This window comes from Siphateles boraxobius, unplaced genomic scaffold (genome assembly GCF_051911475.1).
Source record: "Siphateles boraxobius isolate OS27281-9 unplaced genomic scaffold, OSU_SipBor_1 8, whole genome shotgun sequence".
NCBI lineage: Eukaryota > Metazoa > Chordata > Actinopteri > Cypriniformes > Leuciscidae > Siphateles > Siphateles boraxobius.
In genome coordinates, this window is record NW_027509208.1 from 8,794,176 (window position 1) to 8,821,774 (window position 27,599).

A 27,599-nucleotide genomic window follows, 5' to 3' on the forward strand; every position below is an offset into this window, starting at 1 on the left:
AGTTTAAATTCAAATAGTTAACAACTATTTATAGAAAGCGAACTTTTTTATTATTATTAATTCCTATATATGACATCCATCATGGTGTAAAATCCCAATTTTAATGCAGAGCTAAAGTGGTACCCTTTATATGACGATTCATCATACCATTTATGTTTGTGTAGTATATGCAATATGTTGAATAGCATATAATGCCAAAAGAAAATCAGTCAATCTATTCACATGCATTCAGAGTTTGCCTTTGGGGGGCAATGTCCATCTTTTCTATATTTTGAACTGCCTTCTTAACTTCACATTGCCTGTCGCTTTTTATCACTTTACTTCAAATAAAGTGTACTTGACTTGTTTTGGATGCCGAGTAAATACACAACACGTTTCCATTTCGACTCTTTTTTATTTGACATACTGACCTGCTACAATATTGCATAGAATATGACTGCAAAAGAAAATGCTTTATTATTTACAGACCTCATATCAAATCTGCGGTCAGACAGATCAAAAGACAGTTTCTGGGGGAAGAATAAATTGTAGGGGTTAAAGTCATTGTTTTATATAAATAGAAAAAAAACCTAGCCATGTATTCATTCAAAGTTATATAGGCTCACTACATTGTGTCATTTGCAAGTAGACAAAACAGCGCTTTATATTAATTTTTTCATATTGCACTTAGGACAAAGTGACATTTTGAGGTTTCTGATATTACAATTTCATTAGGATATATATATTTTTTATTTTTAAACTTCGCTTAAAAAATAAACGTCCAAATTAACAAGATGAGGTGATGTTTAAAGCTTGCTATCTTGTGCATCACAACCAAGCAAATTTGAGAAGGACCATGAAAATACAAACTCTTGCTGCTTAAAGTATTCTCTGTGCAACCGGTACATCAAACGTACCGTACATTATCTGAGTAAGCCGTTCACAAGTTTACAACACAGTGTGGACTCCTTTTCACCGCTACTCTGTGCATTACTGCAATACATGCTGAGACTAAACCATAATGAACATTAGTTTAAAACCAGAGGCTCCTGGGGCTGATTATTGTAAAACAAATGTCCTTCAAGAGACTGAAATTCAAGCAGCAGGACAAATTACATTTAAATGAGGCCAACAACTGAAAGCTCTCCTTGATTAACTTAAACACCTTCGCATAAAAAGTTGAAAGCTGCCTTTAAACTTCCTGGTCCAAAGGAAACTGAACACAGAATATCACATCATTGTTCAGTTCTGAGTCAGCACAGATCGAAACCTTTACAAATATTTCAATGATAAACATCTCTTCATAATTCTGCATCATCTATGTACATGTTAATTATTACTAAGAGGAGGGGAAGTACAAATCACGCTTCAAAAAACAAATAAACCCTCCTAAAGACCGAAGTCTACTGATGATATTTCACTCTTAAATAAAAGCAATATATTATCCCATGATCTTCAGTCAACAACAACAAAATCAAAAATACAAATATATATATATATATATACACACACACACACACACAAATAACACAAAAAGAGAGAGAAAGAAACAAACTGATCAAGCTTACAAAGCTACACACTTATTAGGATTCACAGCTCTCAGGTTGCTCATGTAACGCCAATGGTCACACCATAATCTGGTTACATCTAACACAAGCATGTTTTCTAAAATCTGTGTGTAAACTTTGTGAGTGTCGGGTTTTCTCTGCGGCGGTGCATGTGTCTTGTGAGGGGGAAGGCAGGGTGGGGCGTCTACGAGCCTGAGATTAAAGAAGGACCAGCAAGCCCGTTTCCTCCGAACAAGCACTTCTCTGCTGCAACCTTGAACTCTATAATTAGTTATTAATATTATATGAATATCTCATTGTATTTTTGTTGGAATGCCTAAATTTAATCCAAATTAAGACTAAGTCAGTAATGATCAGAGAGCCATCCATAGGCAAGAGAACACATTCCAACCAAATTGAACCGCTTCTTGTTATTCTATTCCACATTAAGAACAAAGCTCCTCCTTTTAATCAAAATGATTGGTCGGGAAGAGAAAGGAGCCCCTCTGGACCTCGCTGGGGGCGGGGCTTGTTTTGAGCGCACCAATGTGAGTGAACACATACCAGCTGTTGTCAAACTCTCAATGTAGCATTTACCACTAGCACAGCTCTCCACGTGACAGAAGCTGTTTGCTTTAACTCCCCCCTCCCCCCTTAATCTCGCTCTCTAGTTCTTCCCCTCCCCCTTGTCTCTGCCCTGTCTTAATGCAGACCGCAGCTTGTGGCTTTGCATTCGATTGCACCAACTTGGAGCTCAGTGGATGTAAATGCATGACAAATATGAAGTGCCTTTGCTCTGGTCTACCATCTTGTGTTGCACCAGTAACTAATAACTTAAAAGTTGTGGATGAGATGGCTCAAACAGGCCTCAAACTTGTGATGAGAGGAATAAAGTAAGCAGGTGAGACGTCAGTTCGGATTAATCCGTTTCTAGCGAGTAAACTTGGACATTCAGAAACGGTCTTCGAGTCCACAGCACAAGATGCATCCCCGATCAGCTTTTTGCAGTGTAGATCACAATGAAGGACAGTATCGAGGAGATGTGGAGCCACATTCGGGTAATGGCTTCTTTAGAGGACAGAGGGTCGTGCTAAATGCTCAAAAAAGCGGCAAACAACTCATGTAGAGAAGTTCATAGGGGTAGAGCAAGAAACTCAGGCAAGTCTATGTGTGGTTCCACAGTGTGCAGTTCATCGTCGGCAGTCTTCATTCTCCATTATAGGCACTATGTTCATACGAGGGATTCGACGGTGGCTGTGTCTGACAATCATGTACGTGAAAAGTAGAAATAGCATTAAATTCCAAGTGATCAGAAAATATATATCACTTTTTACACAAGCAACAGCTCATTCTGAAACCAAAAGTCAGAAACGTTTCGGAAAAAAGTTGAATAGAAAGATCGAGACAAAAGCATTTCTTCTACAGCTTTAGCTTTGGACTGAATCCTACCATTTGAGGAGAGGCTTTCCTGTGAACACAGAGCCATATATAAAACAATCAGCAGTTTTTTTAAGTTATTTGGAGAGAAACAATTCAAATACAGTTGTAACAAGGACAGTCTTTGTATAGAGAAAGAGCTCTTGGTATCTTGAGAGGTAGTGTGAGTGCTGCATGTGCATGACATGATCTGATAATTGTAATTACTGACAGTAAATGTAATGTTTCAGAATAGAGTGGAAATCACACCAAAAAAAGAAAAAAAAGTGTTCAGCTCATCAACAGCTACAGAGCATTCATTATGATCCACTTTTCTTCCATCTCCTCCTCTTAAAGTCACTATTCAATATAAATAAGTGTCAATGGTAATACTTCGAATTTGTTTCCAAAGTCCCTGCATGTTCATATCTTAGTTTGCTTAAATATGAAGGATGGCAGCGTAAGCGCGGCCATCTGAAAAGTCTTAAAAATGTGCATTTATCCTACAATGAGTGTGTGTCAGGCAGTTTCCTTTTATTATATATAAATATAGCAGTCCTTTGTATAAAAATAGTATAAATATTTGTTTGTTTAAAAAAGAAAACGCATTGTATTAATAATTTTCCATAGAAAACATGGGGATGGCTGAATGAGGACACTGGTGCGAGCTGTGGTTCAGGAGCGCACCAGTATCTCCATGATGTGGTCCAGGTCATTGAGGTCTGAGAGACAAAGCTGCAGGCTGCTGTTGGAGGTGCAGCTGGAAAGGCTCTTGAGGCCATCATCCACCCCACCGCTTCTCTGCGCAGGACACGGCAGAACAGAGATGTCAGAGGAGTCGTACATTGACGTGTCGATGTCCTCAAATATGTCATCTAGTGCCAAGTCTGTCAAGTAGCTGGTGGAATTTGTAATCTCAAATGAGCCGAAGAGTGAATCCAACGACCTTGCGTCATCCTCACCAGCGAAGGATGGCAAAAGTGTCTCATTTTCGGCACCGCCCAACTGGACCTCCTCATCATCAGCCGTTGTGAGGGGAAATGAAGGGGACAGTGCTCCAGTTAGGGGTTGAGGACAGTCTAAGGGCACGGGAGGCAGGTCAGGGAAGTGCCGTGGGGTCGAGGCATGAGGGAGTGAGGGGGCGAGCAGGGCTGGTGGCAAATAGATTTCCCCCTCCTGCCTCATCTCCTGCTGAATCTGGCGGAGGGTGTTGGCCAGTAGGACCGAGCGGTGTAGGCTGGGTTCAGCTAGCCGCTGGCAGCTTTGTAGCTTGTCCAGACACAAGTCCAGCACCAGCTGCCTCTGCTGAGGATATGGCAAGTCCTGGGAAGGGTCCTCACATGTGCTCAGCTTACGTTTCACCCCCCTGCCCAACATGTACCTACAGACAAGAACAAAGGAAAGTTAGGAAAAACTGGACAGGAATACTTCGTTAGCTGACCTACCTTGCAGTGAAATCAAACAATGCATAAAGGAGCATGACAATTACTTGTACTTCAAGCTTCATCTAACAATATGGTTTGCAAGAACACATCAGAGGGATGTTATGTAGCAACTCTAATGTTTATTTGCAAGTGAGAAGACACATTGCACAAGCCTCTCTATAGACCAATGATCTATAGATCAGTCTGGTCACAGAACAAATCAAAACCCATAGGTGGGTCAATGACGCATAAAAGTGTCCACAATAAATAGAACAACAATAATAATAATAATCTCAAAACGAATGGGCAAAGTTTTTTTTAAAAAAATTATTCATGCTGATTTCATTACTGATTTGTTTTTTTAAACCATTTTTAAGACTTCAATATAGTGAGTTATGTGGTGTGCTCAAGTAAAAAGAAGTAATATTTATAACATAGAAAATGTTTTCCTTACATATTGAATAGAGCTTAGTCAGGTAGCGGCATGTTTCATTTTTGACAGGAATGAATGAAAGTGTGGCTGAGGAATAAAAGTACAGCTTGTTCAATGGATTGCACCCTTATTTAACAACATGCGTGCCAGTTGTCCAGCTGACAAAACTTCTTTATAAAAACTGCCCCCCAATAGTAGACTAAACGTTAATCGATGAGAAGAGGCTTAGCTGACCAAATTATAATTAGTCGGTTATTCACAGAAAAAAAGTCACAGTCTCCAACAGATAGATCAACACGGCTTGTCAATGTGGTAATTATGTCGGTCAGGAAATCCAACCGTTCGCCTTCCATCCATCGATATCAAACATGGCTTCTCAATTGAAATAAGATAGTTGCTAAATTTTACCCACTTTACATAGACGCTCGCTAGCTCTAACATTAATGCTAAGATAAATGTGCGCTATTATTAGGCACATAACCAAGTGCTAGTGTGGAGTGTGAATGCTAAATTAGTATAGAGCTTACTGAATGACATGTTTAATGTAACATACATTTCTCTCAATAGACGCGTTCACTATACTGTGGAGATGACGAGCCAGCATTGTTCTTTGCCGACATTGACTCCGAAAACACTAGTTTATTAGTAAATTAAAAAATTCAGACAGTCTCCTGAAACTCGACTGATAACAAAGCTTTAACCGACACAGCTCCTTCTCATCCCAGAGTGGGGCTTCCAGAGAGGTGGATGCATTAGCTGAAGCAGTACACTTGAGAATAAGATCATGCTTCATTAGCGCTCCCTTCACACAGCGGAGGAGGATACGCAGCACAGGAGCACAATGCTTCCTGCTGCAGCTCTCCAAAGCCTTCTATCCTGCGAGCGATACTTACAAGCAAGCTAGACCTCCTTCAAGTCGAATACATTCTAAAAACCAACATCCCAAAAAGGGTTTTTTCAGAGCGATACCATAGAAAAGCAATTTTTGTGCTATTGAAGAATATTTCAGTGAAGTAGGGGTGGGCGATATAGCCTCAAAATTCTATCACGATATTTCAAGAATATTTGCGATAATGATATTTATGACGATATAGAAATTTTTTGTTGTTGTTATCTCGCCTAAATGTTTGCTCACTCATTGCGTTTTTACAATGTGGTAATTTTGTTGTTAAGAGTTTACACAACACAAGGAAGCTTGATTTCAATCTTTGAATTAAATGTTATATGTGTGTAGGTCTAACACCAGTATTCAGAAATACTACAGAAACATAAAGTAGTCAAATGTAAAATATCACATAATCTTTTAGTTCTGTTTCCTGATTAAATTAAATACATAGGCTAATAATTCTCATTCATTACAATTAAAGCTATCTTTTGTTGTTTTGACGACAACATTAATGACAGACGCATAGCCTATGGCGGCTGTCACTTTTACAGCTAGTGCACGGATCCATTGCCGTTTTCATTATAGCCTCTAGCGAGCTGTAGGCTACTCTATGTATGCACGCAGTGCAACTCTCTCAGAGAGTGCGCGAGTAGCTTACTGGATAGTTTAAAACCGCTTGAATGTTTAAACTGATAAGAGTTAAGAAGACTTGAAAATTATAAACTTTAGTTACGATGCACTGATGGCCCGATTGTGCAAGAGACCATTCAGTCATGTCCCGACTCCTAAACGCGCACGAGAGTAGACGCGCGTCGGCAGCCCCGCTGAACACTATAGCTGTTTGTGAAATTGCTAAATCGTCATCGGAGGCTGACAGGCTGCTCTCGCGCTCAGACAGGTGGTGTTGTTGTGCGTGCTAGGGAACGTAAATGCGCCATACGTCATTGCGTCGCTATATCATTGATATCGCGATATGACACTTTTTTATCATGTAAAAATGTATAACGGTATTATCGTGGACGGTATGATATGGCACACCCCTACAGTGAAAAATTCTTAAAAGAACTCTTTTTTTCTCTCCAAATGCCAGAAATATTTTAATAATCTAAAGAACATGTTTGCACCAATAAAGAGTAGGGCTGGGACAATAAATCGATTCCAATATTTTCCGAATGCATCGCTTCTTGAATCGATTCTGGGATTAGTTTTTAACAGCAGATGTTAAGGCTTGTTTTTAACCGCACGCTCAAATGCTCAAGAAGAAGTGCGCTCTGTTGAGTCTGAGAATGTACTTGCACCGAATGCTTTTATGACGTGAGATTAATGTAAACAGCCCACTGCAAACACCCTTTATACGCTTCAACCTTTTCGAACTTTATGATTAATAATTTCATAGAAGGTTCAAGTGCTGTGTCTAAGGCACTGGAAGCCAGCAGAGTTTCTAAAGCATGCAGTGCCTTCTGCTGTTAAAATCTAAGCTCAGAATCAATTCAAGAGAGAATCGCGATGCATTCGGAAAAACTCAGAATCGATCCAGAATAATTTCTCGATTCACGATGCATTTACGATTGCGATTTATTGTCCCAGCCCTAATAAAGAGTCTTCTGTGCATTTGAAATGTTATTCTTGGAACTTCCAATGCTAATAAAGAACCTTTATTTTTCTAAGAGTATATGGAGACTGCCATGGCCCTTACCTGTCAAATCTAAATCGTAGAAGTATGAGGCAATTTTTCAGTTAATTTAAAATACACAATTTCACACTCAAAGCTACTTATTCCTGCCACAATTTTTGTTTGAGCCAAACATTTATGCACAAACAAGAGCGAAATGTGGCTTGTGGGCACACGATTTGAATCCCAACCATAACTGCTCTGTCAGATAGCCGCCTCGGATCTAATCCGCTAGAGTTTGAGTGGAAAGGGCTGTAAATGTGAGAGACTGTCTATCCACCTCTGCGCTCTCTGTTGTGTAGGCGCCCCCCTCTCTACATCCATCACTCTGAACGAAGGCAGACATCCCCCGCAGGTCTGGTCACTGACTGCTCTTCTCTCTACTGCAGGGTGCACAGGAAGCTGCAAGAGCCAAGAAGGGCCTCTCGTGTTCAGAAGTGAGATGGATGCAATGCATTATACTGCGAAGTCTCCATCCCATCATGTAGAAAAATATGCAGTCTGAAGTTTAGGTAATAGATACAGCGACATGAACGATATCAGTCATGAACCTTAAATGAGGCATGAAGGGAAAGACAAGGAAGAATAAAATGCAATTAATTAAAAGAACAACTTACACCATTTGTTATTAAAACAAGTTTGATTAAACACTTTCAATGCTCATAAACAGCCCAAGCATGTGTGGCGCATGCATGGACTGCAGCGTTCAAGTGTGTCACGCTGGGGCTAGCAGTTATATAAGCATCCATGCTAGCAGAGCACTCTGGGCTAAATTCCTGCTCAGCCCTATAGGTGGCTTTCACAAAGTAGTCACAAGGCTTCAAAAAGGGACATTTTGTATTCCTGCAGATTTCACAGCTGAATTCCTGCAGGAGCACACATGTGTGTCTCTGTCAGCAACAGAAAGCTTTAAAGGAAATGCGAGCGAGCAAACCACCTCTACGCAAAAACAATATAACCAATTAGAATATGAAGTGGAAGAATTTAGATTACATATGGTTAAAGGTTTGAAAAATGTTATAATGACTGATCCTTGCACATTAAAATTTGCTTTATAAAACTTCTTTAAAAGGCAACTGAACAACTTGGAATTTGACCTGGTCTCTATAAAGTCTTGCAGCTTTAAAGCAGTAAGACATGATTTAAATTGGGCCCCTCTGGTTAGACGGGCCTCTGTGGTCTGCTTGCCATGGCAACAGCGGTGGATGAGAGACTGGCGCTTGAGTGGCACACAGAGTCTGCAGCTCAAAGACAATAAGCACAAGTACAGAGACAACCATCAAAGTGGGTGAACACAATAGGATCCATAGAAGCAGCATTGCAGCAAAATATGTTGGGTTGCATCAGTTCAGGTCTGAAAATATACATGATGGTACTTCAGCCTTTTTTTCTTCTTTTTTCTTTTTACACCTAGTGGTGAATCAGAAGTGAGGGCCACCATGGAAGTCCCACCATGACTACACAATACAATGAAACGGAGACCAACCGATACTGAATTTTTATATGCCTAATAACCAAAATGCTGAACTAATTTTTCATATTTCTGCAGTTTGACAATAATAACCATGATCATTATTTGTTAATAATAAATAACACTCAATATTATTACCTTTATTATTATTCATTCATGAATTATCATTGAATAAAACTTTTATATTAACAACGATTATGTTGTCCTTAATGTATGGAATAAATGTTACTGTGTGAAGCGTAGTCTCGCTTGTATAATGATGGCAAATAAAAAAAGAAGAAAACATTCAGCGTTTTATAGATGGTCAAGTTAGTATTCATACTGATTGTGAAACGCACAAAAGAGGTTGAACATCTGAGAAGTGCACTGTACTTCAAACTGCTACTTTCACTTACAGCAGCAAACCAAAGCATAACTGAATACCAACCTTGTGCCACAAAAAGAGATACAACAGTTTAACTTTAGGTAGAGATAAGGAATTCATTTCCATCACTGTGTGGTTAGTACCTAAAATAAATAAATAAATGAACTGAAGACCACAAAGTGACAGACACAGCACTGAAACGATCTCTGGTCACAGCACAATGTAAAGAGTTTCTTTAACTCATATACTGGTTTGCATTATGATACTTTCTGTACTTGTCTTTTTCTTACAATCTTTTACTCTTTCAGTTTCCCTCCCTTGGCCCTCCCCCTGCCCCATTAGATGCAGTCACGATAAAGAGGAGAGCAGGGAAGTCTTTAAGGAAAAAAAAGAAAGCAAGAGAGTAAAAACGATAGGATGTACGTAACCCAGGGCAAGCAGGAGGGACAAGAAAGGTTAGTCAGAGAGAAAGAGGGAGGAGAAAGATGGATTGAATTGAGGACTGTAAGTAAGTGCACAGGGGGTTGACTGAGTAGGAGGGTGGAAGTAGGTGGCAAATGCCATTGACAAGCAGACTAAGTCTTGAATAATGAACCATTGGGTACACAGTCCGGATGTCTTAGTTTGGGCAGCTTTGTAACTGGGCGGCTCCAACAGACTGATAAAGTGACTCAGGGTGTTAGTCACGCTGACATACGTGAACAGACGATCATATACAGCACACTTGTCTTTATCAATGGTGTATCTTTTGAGTTTGTGGTGAAACTTCTAGAAAGAGATTCAGATGGATTTTAATAAATTTACTATGACATTCTCTTTCCGAAAGATAGCTGAACCTGAAACTGCACTAAGTTTAATTCACAGTATGAAAAACATAATTACTCCTTAAAAACCATGGTAAAACAGAAAATACTTTCCATTCATGTACTCTTGACTTTCGCTTCAGTTATAGGCCAAAATGTTTACGAAAATGCATCTGAAAAATCGTAAGGATATTTTATTCTTTAATAATAAGTTAGAAAATTAAAATTGTCCAGTCACATTTCGACTGAACGTTAGTCGGGTCCAAATATCAGTGTGGCAAAATCGATCCCGTTACGCAACCGAGACCACGTAACTTACGACTTACAGGAGAAAGAAAGCGGGAGGTACAAAAGGTGTGTTTATATGTTCACAGCGATCTAGAATAAAAAACATTATGTATTTAAATAAATATTTTGCTAGGACTCCTCAGGTTGTAAATAAACTAACGTTAGTGTGTAACGGACTAGCAACTACTCAAAGCTCAAGTATCATCATCAACGTAAACTCGAGTTGTTACGTAAAGCGGGACAGTGCTGATCAGTGCTTATATATAAAATAATTTCAAAAACAAAATGATGCTAAAAGATCGTCGACCAGAATCAAGTGTCGTTCAAAAAACAGTTTATGACTAACGTTACAAGTTTTTACCTCGACGAGGAAGGGACACCAACATCTCCGCCGGGCTCAACTTCCTTCTTCACAACAGGGGACTCCACATCCAGTCGACACATAGATACAGTGGGAATACAGTTTTTTCTTTTCATGGACGCCTCGAACGCTTTGATATCCCTTTGACCCATACCATGTTTGGCTCAACCAGTTGCTTCGTTGTTAGAGTTTATCACAACCAACAACTCTCGCAAGACGTGAACGCGCACTGCTAGCCTCCGCGGCTAAGCTCACAGTGATGCGCAGGGAATTAGCCAGTTAGCTAGTTCGTACTTGGCAAAGTACGGTATCTGTCTATATGGAACTACGAAATGAATTTACACGAGTTACTCGAACGACCGCTACATTCTCTATGCTGATAAAAATAAGACGTACGTTTGCTTAAATCGGTCGCTGAACTCCGCGTTGAGCTCCTGGTCCAAAGTCTGAACATTATTTTGCGCAAAACTACGCGACCGACCGCGCAGGCACGAGAGCCGAACTCTCTCTATATTGTAGAATCAACGGGAAAAGAACTCAGCTGATTGACGGACGTCAGGTGGCATAGTTGTGATTGGTCGAACGCTACCTCAGACCCGCCTAGTAACTGCCCCTGATTGGTGGAACGCGTGTTCTGCCCCCACCTACCTAGTCTATCACAGTCCCTCATACATGCCCACAGATCGAGAACGTGACTGTATGGAGCACAGCTACCTATGGTACAGCTGCATTGTAAATGTCACGGTTGTGGCTTTTCATTTCTTTTTTCTTTTTTTTTTGCCAAGCAAACCATATATATTATGACAGCTATATTTTTTGTTGAATTTCTCTAAATGATGCATGATAACGCTTATTTATTTTAGTTGAATCTGATAAATTAGATAACAAAATCTCACAACAAGAGGGTTGGATAATACAACAATTTATGACATATTCCTAGCTATTATCGGAGCGGAGGGGTTTAAACATTGACTTTCACTGAGTCAGATCTGCTGACGTCACTTGCGTCAGATTTCACTCCGTACACTACACAGAATAAAATCATGGCGTTGATTTTTAGGAACGGATGTAGTACTGTACGTTGTCTCTGATAAACTTTGAAGTTTTGTGCATATAATATATACGTTTTCGTGTTTTCCTGACATTGCTAACAATTAATAGTCAAGTCAATTATCCGCTACATGAAAACATTCAAACCAGTTTAGAAAAATAAATCGACACCAAAACCATGTCATCACTTTATACCCAACTCAGTTATTGGGTAATCTTGCCACTTCAAATTTCACGCTTCTAACCCCACAAATGTTCTCTGTGCTCATCTACAGACGCTGATGACTATGATGACAGCTTAATAGTTACACTATTAATAAAAATAATTAATAAAAAACACAGAATTGTTTTCATAAGATGTACCTTTTATTAAAAAAACGTTAAAAAAGCTACAATGCTCATATAAAATGTTTATACTCTATACTAGTTTAAGATCATACAATGAAAAATCCTCTTAGAATTTAAGTGAGACACAATGTAGAAGAACACAATTATCAAAATGTAATAACCTATAGTTTGCACAAACATAGTTTATGCAAAACTTTACTTTAGGCAAAACCAAATAATATATATGTAACAACAGGAAAATGTTGGGTAAAATAAAACCATCTCTTGTTGACTGATTCTGAAGTATAAAAAAGAATACTGTACTAAATGCATTTTAAACACTTCATACATAGAAAGTGTTATGACACTCAATGCATAGAACTAGACAAATATCTTCTCATTATGAGGGGTCTAGAGGACTAATAGACAGATATACTTAAGCCATTCACCCATATTAAAACAGTTAACTTGCTTAAAATCAATACTTAAATCAATGATTGGTGCAAATCAACTTACAAAGCACTAATTCTGTGACCGATTTACTATGAGCAAAAGGCTTTGGTGAATCAGTCCCCTAAAGTTAAAAAGCCACCCTGAGTTTGACCACAGCCAATACTCACCGTTTGCAGTAAATAAATTAAATAAATTAAGTCACAATATAGAATGGGTTGTCCCCATTATACTTCATTTGTTGATTAGACAAAATATAAGAACGTTGATGTCTAACAACAAACAAAACCTACGGCTGAGCTGATTGACAGCCAACTGTAATCAAACCTTGAGGAAAAAAAAAATACTTTGTGCAAACAAGCACATAAATGTAAAACATGCATCATTGTATGTATATTTGGTGCTTTTTTGCATACTGTTGTATTGAATTAAGTTCCTTCAGTTTATGGATTTTGATCAACAGAAAAGTTGAGTTGTTGCACATAAGAATCTAATCTCTTCGTTTAAAATCAATCTGTAGAACATGTACATAATGTACAGTAACATATTACAAGAAAAATCTATTGTAAAAAATATATATTTATGTACACATTTTAGACAATCTTTTGTCTTATGAAAATATCCCAAGCTTTACAACGTTTGTATACATCTTGTTCTGCTCTCTGTAGTGTCACAAGTATAACAAATAAATAAAAAAATTAAAAAACACCATGTCTGGACAGACAAATACAGAAAAAAAATTATTAAAACATACAAAGGGTATGCAAATAATATGACTATGGTCAGCTCATAAAATCAAGGCCATCCTTCACAAGACATCAACTCTTTTCCCTGAAAGGACTCCAGACTTTACTTGCATTCCATAAGGAACAGAAAAGCCATTAACATTAAGACAAGCGTGTAAGTCTCTGAATAAGGTCTAACCTAAGAACCCACAATGATTTCCATGATGTGATCCAGTTCATTAAGATCAGAACGACAGTTCGGTGTAGACACTATGGAAGGAGAACCGTGTGAAGGTCCCAAGCTGTCAAGGAGGTCATAAGGGCCCATCTTGGGTGCACTCTGCATGCCGGTCAACATGGTGTCCAGATCATAGTAGGAGGTGTCCACATCAGAGAAAAGCTCCTCAAGAGCAGAGTCTGGACCCGGTGAACCATTTTTTATTTCAAATGTCCCAAAAACTTGTCCTATGGTCTTTGGACCCTCAGTGGAAGCCTCATCCTCGGTGTCGATCTCCTCATCTTCTCCTGAACCAAGTCTAGAGTCTTCAAGGACCTCTTCATCCCTCTCTATGCCACTAAGTTCGTTCTTCTCCCAGCACTGGCCCATACGTCCTGCCAGGTAGACATTAGAAACAGTTTCTCTAACTGAAACAGAGCACAGTGTTTCATCAGCTACTACCTCCTCTTCACGGCAACCTTCGTAGCTGATGACAGAAAAGACCTTAGGTTCTGCATCCTGCTCCCGTGACCTGCAAAGGACCTCAGTGGCCACCAAACGCTCAGAGGGGCTCTGGCCTGCACTGCAGAATGCTTCAGTGACCATATGCCAGCTGCCATCATGGGTCATCTCCTCCTGAATCTGCCTGACCGTGTTGGCAATGAGAACCGAGCGGCAGAGGTTGGGCTCCACCAGCATGTGGCATAACTGCAGCTTAATGAGGGACATGTCCAGCAGCGACTGGCGCTGCAAGCTGTACGAGGATGCCACCCTGGCACCTACCAGGCCTTCTTCGGATATCTCTTCACCACCATCAGAAAATTTACGCTTGGTGCCCTTGGAGAACATGTTTAGCCTACAGACAAAAGACAAAAAACAAAACATAACAAAAAAAAAGGATAGTGATGGTCAGTTCACATTCATCCAGTCCAGTTTAGGGAATCAAGTCAATTCTGACAATATCAGAACTATAATATCAAACTAATAATGGAGTTCTCAAAAAGTACCGACTTCGGTACCAAGTCGGTACTGAAATTTTAAAAATGTGACACTTTGAGCGCAATGGTAAACACCTCTGATTGCCTATTGTACTCACGCGCTCATCAGATATGTCTGTGATTGGCTACAATGATCAGCGCTTCAAAAACAAGTTGTGAATATACATCGATGACGCTCTTCACCGAGCGCTTACACATTACAGACAGGAACGTTTGAAAGCAGGCGTCTAGCGGACCAGTTTCAAACGCTCCTGCTTTTTACAACACTTTCAAACACTTCCGTGTGCTCTCAAGCGCTTTGATCATTCTAGCCAATCACAAACATATCTGATGAGCGTGTGAACACAATGGCCAATCAGAGGCATTTACAATTCTGATCAACAGCGTTCAAAGCAGCAATTTTTACATTTCAGTACAGACTTGGTGGTACCGAAGCCGATACTTTGACAACTCTAACCAATAGAAATGTCAATGACAAAGGATAAATTCAAGAAGCATCATTCTATTAAAATGCAGTTCAGTGAATTCAGCCTAACAAAAACATACAAACAACAAATCCAAAGTGAAAATATTCTCTTAGAACACCTAAATAGTATAAAAATTTGTGAGTATATGTAAATAAATCATATAATAATTTATATAAAATGGATAATGAATGTATGATTAATTACTTGCATATTAGAATAATACATTTTATTCTAAATTAAAAACCGGATCTTGGTGAGTAGAGCCTAATAAACTATGGATCAACTAAATGCTTTAGTCTAATTGAAAACTAATGCAACAGACTCCTACATTTAGAATATTTTTGAGGCCACAGATCACATCTTACATTCATGGTCAATCCACAACCACCTTAAGTTTGAAAAATGCATTTTGTAATGTAGATATTTGCCCATGATAAGGATTTTTTTTTTAAAGAAGAAAGTAATCTACGCAAGATTTTGCTAACAAAATGTTGGAATTATGCTTCAAGCCTTTGAATATGAATAAAAATGGAGTTGAAAGTAGATACCCCAAACAGAAAGTCTAATGTGGAGAGCCACAGTACTGAGACGAGGAGTCCCTGTCTCCGTGGCCAGCCGACCAGGGTTACAGGAGCCTAAAAGTAACAAACATGCATCCAGTATAGGAAAAACACATGACACCAACCAGCATGACAAAGCACATTATCTGTCATCACACCAGCTCTTGACCGACTGAGTGTTTGTGAGCATGTGTGTATGTACGTATGTAGGGAGGAGAAGGGAGGGGGCACAGGGACCTCCGATCAGCTACTTTTGTCAAATACTGGTGGGTAGGTAGGTGAGAGGTGGGGAAGACATAAGACGAAAGCTAAACAATGGTAATGAGTTACATTTTACACATCAAACTCTATGCAAAACAAGCAAACCAACAAATTCATTAAGTGCAAGCACACACAAAAATCCACCACATAAAATGCAAAGTCATTTCATGTTAAGAGGGATGACTTAACATAATGGAGATGATTTGCTTGACAGTTACCAAGATCACACACACGAACTTTAAACCCATAACCACATTGTTAACCAGATATATTAATGGCATGGTGGTTTGCCTACCTGAAGCATGGGTGACATCCCAGCACTGTTGAAAAAAAGACCAGAGTGCAAGCTGACACACATAACTAACTGCAACTAAAACTACAACCAACATTTCGTACACCAGCACTGTATTCTGTTTATATGTAGTAGAGAGTGCTGCAGGAATGAGTCCTAAAACCCAGAAACGAGTTAGCATTTTTTAACCTCTCATTCCATAAAGTCAATAGGTTTTGGGATAAATACCTAAAAAAATAAAGTCTGATAAAAAAACTCAAGATATCTTCATTCATGTTTTATTCTATGACATTAAAATACATCAGTAATACCCCACTCCTGATTTTTATGCTTTTATGTGTCTTGAAAAAGGCAGTTGCTAACAAGTGGGTCTACAGAGGCTATCAAGGATATTAAACATCATCACGTCAAACAGGAAAACTTATCTACCGTTTTTACAGCCTCATTTTATTTATACTCAAATATTCTCTCTCAAACTTTCCAAATTGTAGATTTTAAAGAATAATAGATTTGTCGGAAATCCAGTGATGGTGGCGTTGAAGTCAAATAACCATGTAGCCTAGCTAGTTCATTTATAGAAACTTTAACTTTTTACTTCTGTCAATTGCATTTAGGCATCACAATTCATAAAAGTTAGTTTAATTTGTGATGATTATGATGGACAAAACGGGTGAGAAGAATCATTAAATTTTGTTCATTACAAAGCTAATTTCTTGCTATTATCCAAATGTCAACGTAAAAACCCTATGTTTTTTTGTCAATGGTACAGGGTGATGCTAAGTTCTGGGCTGGCCTACAAAAATATATTATCCCTGCTGCACTATATATCTAGAAAGATTTTCAGGAGATCTTCATTTGTCCTTAGGTATAAAAGTTAAGGTATTCTACAGAACTAACATTCTTATTCTACATTGAAAGTTGTGACAAACTTAGTCAAAAGAAATATATATATATATATATATTTCTTTTGCGTCATAATTTATATATATATATATATATATATATATATATATATACGTCCAGTAGCTGGAGTCTAAGCTACATCAAACTTACAGCGAAGGGGCCAATGGATAATTCATCCACAGTGAACGTATCATACAGGCTCCACCCAGAAAGACTCACTTCCCCTCCCCCACCGCACTGACGTGGTCAAAAGTGCGCTACTGGGTAAGTAACAAAATAAATTAAAAAAAAGTGAAATAAACACCCAAACTCTTAATACGAAGATTCGATAAACAACAATCCACTAGATGTATATAAAAAGGAGGTTACTCACAGACTCCCTGACATGCGAGACGGGGAAACAAAGGTATAAACCTCTCTGCCGAGACGACAAAGATGGAAGCCATTTTGATTTTTCAAACGGGTCCGCTGGCTAGTCAACTTCGCCTCGTTTACGGCCAACCCAAACAGCATCTTCAACTTTTCCACACGTTTACCGTGTCGACAAAATGTACATGAGAGTGAAATATATACTTCGAAAACACACATGACATGTAAAGGCAAATAACAGGGGCGGCTAAACATGGACCGCACGGTCACTTCCGCAAACATGCCGCTTTTCGAAATCGACCGCGCATTTAACCATCGCGGATCGAGATCTTGTAAAGCGGCGCGATTACATATTATATATTTTATTTAATTCGTACATCCCAGTAGGCTAAGACTTACCTCGTGTTTTTTTGGTGGCGAGCGTCATAAGCGTTTTGAAGGCCTGGTATAATACTGAAGCTGCAGCTCCTTCGGCCTCACCAGCACAGATTGCAGTGAGCATAGCATACGGCAAGCAGCAAGAGGCAGCCAGCTGCAGCAGTGAAAGGGCCGATGGGGGCGGACGCTTTTGCATCTTGATCGACAGCAGGCCATCGCAGGAACGGGGAGCCCCGAACAAAAGCGTCTGTGATTCTACCCATGGGCCCCAACTTCAACAATGCACATCTTGTTTTTGAGGAATCTTAAAAATCAAATGGACATGCACGAATTCATGATTTCACAAAGTACACACTGAGTTATTTATTGGTCCCATTTCTCAGCCATTCCCACTGCAGCCCAGAAATTACATTCAGAAAATCAATTAACATTTGAAAGATCCACTTTTTATTAAGTAAATTGAAGACCGTACCAGAAAATATTTTTATTATAATTTTTGTGATTCAATGTAATGGAATACATTAATTTAACATTTAAATAGTTTCTGTATCCAGGAGAATATACAAATGTTTGAGAGGCCATTGGAAGAGATACAAACTGTAAAACTGAAAATAAAAGCAATATTCTAAGGAAAAACAAAACAGCCTCTTTTTCCCCCCTTAGTCTGTTGGGAACAGCTGGAATTTTTCAGAGGTATTTTTATGTCACCCTTGCCTTGCACTTTAAAAACAAATTTACTTGTATAGGCCTAGTATTTTTATAGATCTGTCAAAAGCTTTTGATACATACAGTTAATCATTAGACTACATTTAATTGGAAAAGCTGTATAATTATGGTTTTCATGAAATTGCTTAAATGGTTGAAAAAATAGTTTTTTTTAACAGAAGACAGTTTCTTTGCTTTAAGGGTTGCTATTCTAGCAAAGCAATATTACTCTGAGGTTCCTCAGGGGTCCATTCTTGGACCCTTACTATTTCTTATTTATATAAATGATTTGTCTAATGTTTCAAATATTCTTACTACAATAATGTTTTCCGATGACACAACCTTAGTTCTCTCTCACTCAAATTTAGTTAATTGATTAAGAATGTAAATTATGATCTTATTGCTTATGCTATATTGGTTTAATTTAAATATATTATTTTTAAATATAAAGAAATCTAATTTTATTATTTTTACTGGTATAAAATGATACCCTAAGAATTTATCAAAACTTACAATTGAGTCTAATGAGGTGCCTCAAGTGTTGACTACAAAATTCCTGGGAGTTTTTGTTGATGAGAGCCTGAGGGAACAAGCTGACTATGTGAGCAGAAAAATACATTTACTGGTATAGAAAGGAGAGTCAGGCATCTTGTCTTCTTACTCTTTACTATAGTTTAATTTATCCGTATCTCTCATATTGTATAGTTTAGGGCGAGCACTTTTCCTAGTACTCTTCAAAAAATTATTTATGATATTGTTTCTCAAATATGTGTTTTTATTTATAAAATATATTCAAGTGAAGGTAACATTCCAGAGCAATTTCAGATGTATTTTAAAGTAAATTTACAGGTTCACTGTCATTTAATTTGTCAATCTTCAGATTTTCATCTTCCTAAATTTCTCACTAGAGATCAATACTCAATAAGATTTAGGGGCATTAAATTGTGGAATGGTTTATCCCATCAAGAAAATGTTCTTCATTAAAATGTTAAAAAATATGTTGGCCATAAATGATCTTTTTATTGCTGCATTGTATCTGTATTTTCTTGTTTTATACTAAACTAAAGCTAAAAAAAAACTAAAACCATATGTCACTGCGCCACTGCCTTTGGGAATTATAATGCTTTAAGTAAATAAAATAAAAGCATATTCATTAGCCTACTATATAATATATATAATAATGCTTTTATATAATACATTGTATTTTTGACCACATATTTTCAATATATTGTGCATTCACTTGTACAGTTCCGCTATACTGTTTGGGTGAAGTTAACTGTTTTTCAAATAGTATAGAAATGGCAAGTATTATTTTATTAGTATTTACTTAATTTGGCAGGGGCACTGGAAAGTACTAAGCTGTCTGCCTTCCGTGGTCAGGCAGTAAAAACAATAACATGATTCATGGTTTCCCATATTCTGAAGAAGTGAGCTGTGACTCATTGCTATACTGTGAGTTTTGTTTCTGGTACTCCCTAAATTGTTTTAATTTCAATCAAAAGGCCAGTCCGTGCCAATTTTTTGCCAGTTTGTGACTCTAAACAGTGAGGGATAGTTCACCTAAAAATAAAAATTACAAATCAATTTCTCACCCTCGTGTCTTTCTGTAAGACTTTCATTCATCTTCGGAACTCAAATGAAGTTCTTTTTGATGAAATCTGAGCTATTTCTGTCCCTCCATTGGCAGCTACAAAAACTAATCCATATGAATTGAGCGATTTAGTCCAAATTTTCTGAAGAGACACGATCGCTTATAGGATAAACAGATTGAATTTAGGCTTTTATTCATATAAACATTGAATAAACAGAAGTTTAACCGTACCTGCTTGACGTGCGAGAACAAACCTCTTGCGGAATCTCAAACGTGCTGCATACCACGAGAATGAACCTCATTGGTTCTTCTCGCACATGAAGCGAACATGCTTGAGCTTCTGTTTATCACATGATGTGTGAGTTGATGAATGTTTATACGTGAAATAAATATTATTTTCAATCTGTTCATCATAAAGCCATCGCATCTCTTTAGAAAACTTGAACTAAACCCCTAAATTCATGGCTTAGTATTATTAGTATCATCTCTTTATGAACTTTTTGGAGCGTCAAAGTAGTTGCATAGGCTGTCGATGGAGGGACAGAAATCTCTCAGATTTCAACAAAAAGATCTTCATCTTCATTTGTGTTCTGAAGAAGAAAGAAAGTTTTACAGGTTTGGAACGTAACGATGGTGTGGAATTAATGACAGAATTTTTATTTTTGGGTGAACTATTCTTTTAACTGACTCCATTTTGCTGACATTGGTTCAGTCCACTTAAATCCGGTGACTAGTCTGGTCTGGCTTATTAGAAAACATTGAATCTTGGAGAGAATTTGTCTCAAGATCAATGCTGATAAGACTTAATGATGTAGTCAAAGGATTTACATTCGTTTAATGTATCTGCTTATTTGACCATGCTAAAAAATCTCCGTTACATATAGGCTAGGCCTACACTAAAAGAAGAAGAAAGTTTATTGTCACATAACAGATTGAAACCGAATCTAAATTCATTATTTTCTATTCGGTGTCTCCATCTAGTGGTTTTGGAGGGGGAAAAACACACTCAGGGGGGACACGCTCTCATTATAGCCTTACGTTTACACAGCCTCGAATCTTATTTTTCGCCTTTTAACTTTACGATTTTTCTTTCTTCCTTTTTAGGTCCGATAGTAAGACTATTTCTAAATAATAAATTTCATACGCAATAAAATTGTGACAAACGTGTACTTTCAACAAACAAGCTGTAAAATAGACCAAAGGTCGGAATTCTTTGGACGTTTCCTGACACCATGATATAAAGCACACGACGGATTGTCATCAGGTAAATAAAAAAAATTCTGTATTTAAACTGTATTTGTGTTGTTTGTGTACGTGTAGACTATTTCACGATTTTTATTTTTGTATCACGGTAACTTTAGCTACGTGTTAGACAAATTCTTTACTTTCACTTTCACTCTCTCTTTTTAGATTTCACAACTTTTCTAACTTAAGTGGGTCTTTGATAAACACCCTTTACTTTTTTGAATCGACAACATCAAGACAAATCTTTTGCAGTGTCTCGTAACGTGTTTTCAGCAAAATGGCAGAGGCTATACTCGGAGATCACGACCAGTACAGTTGCTCGATATGTTTGGACTTACTGAACGATCCCGTGACAATTCCTTGTGGACACAGTTACTGTACGAGCTGTATTAATGAATGCTGGAATACAAAGGAGCATAAAGGGACCTATAAATGTCCACAGTGCAGACATGCCTTCAATTCAAAGCCTCCACTCAACAGAAATACAATACTTGCTGAAATAATGGAGAAACTGAGGCTAGGAACAAAGCTACATGTGTCAGAGGCTGCTCAAAGTCTCGCTGGACCTGGAGAGATTGCATGTGATTTCTGCGCTGGAGAAGTGTTCAAAGCTGTAAAGTCTTGTCTGGAGTGTCGAGCCTCTTACTGTGAAACACACGTACATCCACACTATAATGTTCCAGCCCTGAAGAAACACAAGCTGGTGAAAGCTACCGTCATGCCAATATGCTCCAAACATGACAAGCTCCTTGAGGTTTACTGTAGAACAGACCAGGTTTGTGTCTGCATGCACTGCTTAATGGATGACCATAAAGGCCATGACACAGTGCCATCTACAACAGAGCGTGATGAGAAACAGGTGAAGATGTGACTCGTAAATTAACCCAATCATAAAATGCTATTCACAAATGTTTTCAGTGAGATTAAACAGACTGTGATGGATTTGTACTTAGATGAAACTCGCAGACAATCAGACAAAAGTCAAGCAGACAATCCAGGCAAAAGAGAAAGACCTGCAAAAAATGAAAATGGATATAGCATCCCATTCAGTAAGTTCTGGTGCAAATAACTTTAACATTTAAACTGAACGATTCTGCATTAATCAGCTGACACAAGGGTTAATTACTGGGGTGATGGATCTTGTTGTAAACAACATTTAAGAGATAATTTTCTTTTGCTTTGGTTTTTCTCAGGATTCTGCAAAGGAGGCTGTGAAAAACAGTATGAGAGTCTTTACTGAATTGGCCAAATTTATTGAGAAAAGAAGTACTGAAGTGATTGAAAAGATAAAAGCTCAAGAAAAGGCGGATCTGGACCAGGGTGCAAAACTACAAGAGAAACTTAAGGGTGAAATTACTGAGCTGAAGAAGAGGGAAGGAGTCCTAGAGACACTTCTACAGACAGATGACAACATCTACTTTCTTCAGGTACAACCACCATAAGCAATGTGATTATTTATTAAGAGCCAGCATTATAAGACAAAAAGGACTGTTCAAACATTTGACATTTATAAAAGTCTGGCTATTACCAGTTCTTTTGAAAGTTATATGAATAATTTTTTTGTAATATTTTACCCCCACAGAATTATGAGTCTATGTTCTCTTCATTTGGATCTGATGAGTTTCCCAGTCTCTCATTTCAGCCGTGCTGCTCTTTTGAGGACATAAGCAAACTTGTATGTGAACTTACTGGGAGACTGGAGACTACTTGTATGCAGGAAACAAACAAAACAATTAATAAAGGTAAATGTATCAATCAATCAATTAATTTCATGATTTCTTGCATCTAATTGTACTTATAAGTGATTAAATGTTTTCTGTAATCTTTTTCTTTCAGTTTCAGATTTGTCAACAAAGAGTCCTCCATTTGACATTGAAGTTGGAGACACAGTCCGCGTGAAGCCGTCTGTTGTTATTCCAAAACACAAATGGGGATCGGTTACTTACATTAGCATTGGTGTTGTTAAAAGTGAGAGCATTGACTGATATTTATCTAATAATTTGTATTAGGCATGAAAATTCCTGCCATTTGCACAATGTAGTGAAATAATGAAAATATATGTTGCCATCTCACTGAATGCCCAATTTACTACTGAGTGAGAAAATTGGACATAGTGTATATTAATGTTTTTTGTTGTTGTTGTTTTTTCTTCTGCAGAAATTCAGGGCGAGGTTTTGACTGTAGATTTCCCCGAACAAAAAAACTGGACTGGTTTAGTTTCAGAAATGGACCGTGTGACCAGTGCTGGTTCAGGTAATCTACTGCATTCATGGCACAAAAGCATGCAGAAACATGTAGTACATCAAACTGTTACTTAGAATATTACATATTGGATCTGATCAGTTTGTAATATTTTGCTTGTTTCAGATTTGTTAACAAAGAACGCTTCAGTCGACATCAAGGTTGGAGACAGAGTCAGAGTAAAACCCTCCATTACTACCCCAAAACTTAACTGGGGTAGAAACGTCACGCATAAGAGTGTGGGTGTGGTAAAAGGCAAGAGCTATACAATTTTCCTTACACAAATCATTCATTATCAAAAAATCCTCACTCGAGTACAAGTGTTACAATATGAACTTGTTCTGCTTAGACGTTAAAGGTGATGACAGTCTGGTTGTTGACTTCCCTGGACATGCAAACTGGAAAGGAATTCTCTCTGAAATGGAGCGAGTAACTAATGATGATGAGATTGGTAAATAAATGTTTGAAAAGTAGCAGCTCCAGCAGAAATATGAAATAGAGATTCTACTTATACAAAGCAGTTGCTCATCTGAAGGATGAAGCACAAAGTGTTTAAAACAACCACATTTGATCTATGAGAGAATAATCTATTATAGTCTTCCATCAAACACTCATCTCAGACCTCCATGTGACATTTCAGGACCTTCAAGTCTTGACTCCAATATTAAGATTGGAGACAAAGTCCGCGTGAAGCCGTCTGTTGTTACTCCAACACACAAATGGGGAGCAGTCACTCACAAAAGCATTGGTGTTGTTAAAAGTAAGAGCACTGACTGACATCGCTTTCATCACTTTTATTAGTCATGCAAATGTCGGAAAATTATGAATGGGGAAATAAATTATTGTAGGCTCACTGAAAGAGTGAGAAAAAGCAGCATACCTTATATTAATGATTTGTTTTACGTTTGCAGAAATTCAGGGTGAGTCTTTGACTGTAGATTTCCCTGAGCAAAAAAACTGGACTGGTATAGTTTCAGAAATGGAGATTGTGGCCAGTGCTGATTCAGGTAATCCACTGCATTTAAAGACAGTGTCATTCAAATAACTGCAAACATTTTCTTCGCTGCAGCTTAAATGTTGTGTTGTACCCTGAAATATGCCTACTGTAACATTTTACTTGTTTCAAGGTTGGAGACAAGGTCAGAGTGAAAGTGTCTTTTACTACACCAAAACATAACTGGGGTGCTTAAGTCACAGAGAAGGGCGATATACCGGTAGACACGATTAACTGGTTGAAATTTGGCAACTGGTAGAGTTTTTGGACTATCGTCTCTATCACGGTTACTCTCTCACGTGACGATGCTGTGCTCCACTGTCACGAAAGCTTATCGTTTACATGCGTTTTTAAGCATTTAAAGGCATTAAGTGTTTTTAAGCATTAAAAACAATTGATTTTAAACCCCTGAAGCGCAATAAACAACGCAAAATAACTCATTTCGCTATTTGCACACACTGTCTGAGAGACGCATGCACATAAAGCCTGTGAGTACTGAACTGAGTTATTTTTGCAGCACAATTGGGCTTGAAAGGTTAAATACACTTACTGACATGTCAAAATTGCTTGTCTTTGCAAGTATCCTCGTAAACACAGTAATTTATGTCTTAAGTGAATGTAAACATTTGGGGGGAAAAAATGCATGTGTAACAGTATATTGGATCCGTGCATTCGATCTTAAAGTGACAGCAGCCTAATATACCTGCTGTGGTCTGTGCCATTAATGTTAATCAAACAACAAAAGAGAAAATCTCTCACTGCTCTGGTCTGAATCACTTTTGTAACTCTTTGTAACATTCTTAAGAATATGCAGTGTTTTTTTATACATTTGATTAGGCCTAGTTTACACAATTTATGTAGTATTTCTTATTTGTAGTGCTTGATGTTTTTCAGGTATGTCTATTTCTTTTGCGTCTTTGTCCTTTTGAAGTTTGTTGTCCTATTTCTTGTAATTATTTTCTTTTTCTTATTTTATCACTGACTGTTAATTTGTCTTCTGTAAGCCTTGAGAAGTGCTTTTTTTTGTTTTCTTGTAATATTGAAATTGGTGACAAGAATTATGAAATTTCAATTGTATCAAAAATTTTGATATCATAACCTTATTCAAAGCAAAAATATCTATATTGTTATCAACAGTAAATTGTTATCATGAAATAAAGTGACTCATATTGTCATATATGATTTTGGTCATATCGCCAACCCCTTTGTCCCATAAAAATGTTGGTGTGATATAAGGCAAGACCTGTTTTTTCCCCTCAAATAAATCATCTATTAAGCAATCCTCACTCACGTGTATGCTTTACAATATTAACTTGTTCTCTGTTTAGACATCAAATGTGATAACAGTCCGATTGTTGACTTCCCTGAACATGCAAATTGGAATGAAATTTACTCTGAAATGGAGCTAGTAACCAAAGATGATAAGTTTGGTAATAATACACAGTATAATTACAGTGACCTTTGAGTAGCAGCTATTAAGTCTAGTCTCAGACCTTCGCAACACTCTTTGTATTTCAGGATCTTCAAGTCTGGAGTACAATATTAAGATTGGAGACAAAGTCTGCGTGAAGCCGTCTGTTGTTACTCCAACACACAAATGGGGAGCAGTCACTCACAAAAGCATTGGTGTTGTTAAAAGTAAGAGCACTGACTGTCTTGATTTAATCATTAATGCATGCATATTCAAAACATTGTGATTTTTACTAAAATAAATGATGATAAAATATTTTTTGTAGACTCATTGTGTATCATATATGAGGAGTTGATGGTGATTTTGATCATTTCTTATTAAATTCGGCAGAAATTCAGGGTGAATCTTTGACTGTAGATTTCCCTGAGCATAAAAACTGGACTGGTTTAGTTTCAGAAATGGAGCTTGTGACTGGCTCTTGTACAGGTAATCTTCAAACGCACATTTTTGCATCTGATTGTACTTGTAAGTAAAAATGATTTCTGTAATATTTAACTTATTTCAGATTTGTCAACAAAAATTGTTTCAGTCGACATCAAGGTTGGAGACAGAGTCAGAGTGAAACCTTCCATAACTACACCAAAACATAGTTGGGGCGAACATGTCACACACACGAGTGTGGGTGTGGTAAAAGGCAAGATCTGTGTATTAATCTCATAGAACAAACTTAAGGAGATATAAACTACTTTCATATATTTACCATATCCACAGTACATTTACATTTAGTATAAATGGACTGGCTCTTGGAAAAAAAATTATTTTAAGTAGGTTTGTCCTCTGATATGGCTAGAGATCAAATTTGAGGATGTGATCGTGGAATTCCCGAAACACAAAGGCTGGAAAGGGATTCTCTCTGAGTTGGAATTGATAAATGATTCAGGTCAGTTACCTTAAGAATTTTTTTCTGAGCTACTTTTTGTTTGCGACCAACCTGCAATCAAAATCTTAAGCCTTTCTTTTATAATTTTAGAGGCTGACGTTTCATGATCCTCCTAGATCATGATGATGTGACGTGGACTTCCCTGCTCACCTTTTGCTTTTGTGACTGAGTTTTGATCATAGAAACTTTTCTGTGTCTTTTTGTTTTGTAAGTTTGTAGTCATGTGTCTCTTCCAGATAATTCCTTTTGTTCACACATCTGTCTTACAGGCCTCTGAACTCAGGAAAGTTATTTAATTAGACATGCACGAATAATTTTGGGAAACCAGCTTCGAAACCAATCCTGTCCCCATTATGTTCTGTTCTTTATTTTGACTCATGTGATTACATATTTTAATATAGCCTAGCTACTTGGGTGCTGTAGTTAGAATAATATATTTTACATTTCTTTCTTAATAGGTAGACTGACATTAATTGTAAATTATCAACTGAAATTTATGTTCCAGCTCAGGGAATGTGCACACACACAGAAATATTTTTCAGTTTTACTTGAATAAGAACATAATAAACTGCCCTTATATTCAACCTGTGGTCAAAACTTTTTGTGTGGAGTTTCTTTTTTTAAACGGTATCAGTTTAGTTAGTGTAGGCCTATATTTTGCCTTACGCGACAAAACTACATTTCCCATCATGCTCTGTGGCTCATTTACCCTTTATTACCATTCATTTACGCAAAATTATTTCTTGTTTGTTTATAAAATAGGACAAGGAATGTGTAACATAACATGTAGATTAAATACTTTGGAGTTCGTAAGTAGGTTACCCTAATTTT

At 37.6% G+C, this 27,599-nt stretch overlaps 3 protein-coding genes across 19 annotated transcripts; 1 reads left to right on the forward strand and 2 right to left on the reverse strand.

Moving 5' to 3' along the window:
- Window positions 1-374: 374 nt before the first annotated feature.
- On the reverse strand, window positions 375-11,175 carry LOC143729614 (SERTA domain-containing protein 2). Of its 3 annotated transcripts, none has more exons than XM_077220949.1 (3): window positions 10,645-11,175; window positions 7,638-7,908; window positions 375-4,323 (listed from the first exon to the last, which is right to left on the reverse strand). In XM_077220949.1, exons 2-3 carry the CDS (start codon window positions 7,679-7,681, stop codon window positions 3,618-3,620), a joined length of 750 nt encoding a protein of 249 aa, XP_077077064.1. In that variant the 5' UTR covers window positions 7,682-7,908; window positions 10,645-11,175; the 3' UTR covers window positions 375-3,617. The 3 variants fall into 3 exon arrangements, with proteins under 3 accessions (XP_077077064.1, XP_077077065.1, XP_077077063.1); XM_077220950.1 differs by having other exon boundaries at window positions 7,638-7,759; window positions 10,645-10,760; XM_077220948.1 differs by lacking the exon at window positions 7,638-7,908.
- Window positions 11,176-12,038: 863 nt separating this feature from the next.
- Window positions 12,039-17,992, reverse strand: cdca4 (cell division cycle associated 4). 7 transcript variants are annotated; one of them, XM_077220052.1, is made up of 6 exons: window positions 17,663-17,794; window positions 17,268-17,413; window positions 17,045-17,154; window positions 15,995-16,019; window positions 15,427-15,513; window positions 12,039-14,269 (listed from the first exon to the last, which is right to left on the reverse strand). In XM_077220052.1, the coding sequence occupies exon 6, from the start codon at window positions 14,260-14,262 to the stop codon at window positions 13,396-13,398; it is 867 nt and encodes a 288-aa protein (XP_077076167.1). In that variant the 5' UTR covers window positions 14,263-14,269; window positions 15,427-15,513; window positions 15,995-16,019; window positions 17,045-17,154; window positions 17,268-17,413; window positions 17,663-17,794; the 3' UTR covers window positions 12,039-13,395. The 7 variants fall into 7 exon arrangements, with proteins under 7 accessions (XP_077076167.1, XP_077076172.1, XP_077076169.1 ...); XM_077220057.1 differs by lacking the exon at window positions 15,427-15,513; XM_077220054.1 differs by lacking the exons at window positions 17,045-17,154; window positions 17,268-17,413 and having other exon boundaries at window positions 17,663-17,802.
- Window positions 17,993-20,919: 2,927 nt separating this feature from the next.
- LOC143729048 (uncharacterized) lies at window positions 20,920-27,352 on the forward strand. Of its 9 annotated transcripts, none has more exons than XM_077220058.1 (17): window positions 20,920-21,201; window positions 21,348-22,041; window positions 22,136-22,231; window positions 22,376-22,609; window positions 22,765-22,924; window positions 23,019-23,150; window positions 23,340-23,435; window positions 23,550-23,678; window positions 23,773-23,874; window positions 24,064-24,183; window positions 24,335-24,430; window positions 25,746-25,847; window positions 25,936-26,055; window positions 26,219-26,314; window positions 26,394-26,522; window positions 26,679-26,768; window positions 26,859-27,352. In XM_077220058.1, the coding sequence occupies exons 2-17, from the start codon at window positions 21,460-21,462 to the stop codon at window positions 26,873-26,875; spliced, it is 2,301 nt and encodes a 766-aa protein (XP_077076173.1). In that variant the 5' UTR covers window positions 20,920-21,201; window positions 21,348-21,459; the 3' UTR covers window positions 26,876-27,352. The 9 variants fall into 9 exon arrangements, with proteins under 9 accessions (XP_077076173.1, XP_077076176.1, XP_077076174.1 ...); XM_077220061.1 differs by having other exon boundaries at window positions 26,418-26,522; XM_077220059.1 differs by having other exon boundaries at window positions 21,435-22,041.
- Window positions 27,353-27,599: the final 247 nt, after the last annotated feature.

Excerpts from the sequence above, each read along its gene's own strand:
- LOC143729614 (XM_077220948.1), bottom strand. The coding sequence starts at position 10,796 with ATGGGTCAAAGGGATATCAAAGCGTTCGAGGCGTCCATGAAAAGAAAA. Across the intron at positions 4,324-10,644 it reads GGTGTCCCTTCCTCGTCGAG|GTACATGTTGGGCAGGGGGG; the intron begins GTAAAAACTTGT and ends TCTTGTCTGTAG.
- cdca4 (XM_077220051.1), bottom strand. The coding sequence starts at position 17,837 with ATGCAAAAGCGTCCGCCCCCATCGGCCCTTTCACTGCTGCAGCTGGCT. Across the intron at positions 16,020-17,662 it reads CGCCACCAAAAAAACACGAG|TGCTGGGATGTCACCCATGC; the intron begins GTAAGTCTTAGC and ends TTTTTTCAACAG. Across the intron at positions 14,270-15,994 it reads GGATGTCACCCATGCTTCAG|GCTAAACATGTTCTCCAAGG; the intron begins GTAGGCAAACCA and ends TTTTGTCTGTAG.
- LOC143729048 (XM_077220058.1), top strand. The coding sequence starts at position 21,460 with ATGGCAGAGGCTATACTCGGAGATCACGACCAGTACAGTTGCTCGATA. Across the intron at positions 23,436-23,549 it reads TGTGACCAGTGCTGGTTCAG|ATTTGTTAACAAAGAACGCT; the intron begins GTAATCTACTGC and ends TGCTTGTTTCAG. Across the intron at positions 23,679-23,772 it reads GAGTGTGGGTGTGGTAAAAG|ACGTTAAAGGTGATGACAGT; the intron begins GCAAGAGCTATA and ends TGTTCTGCTTAG.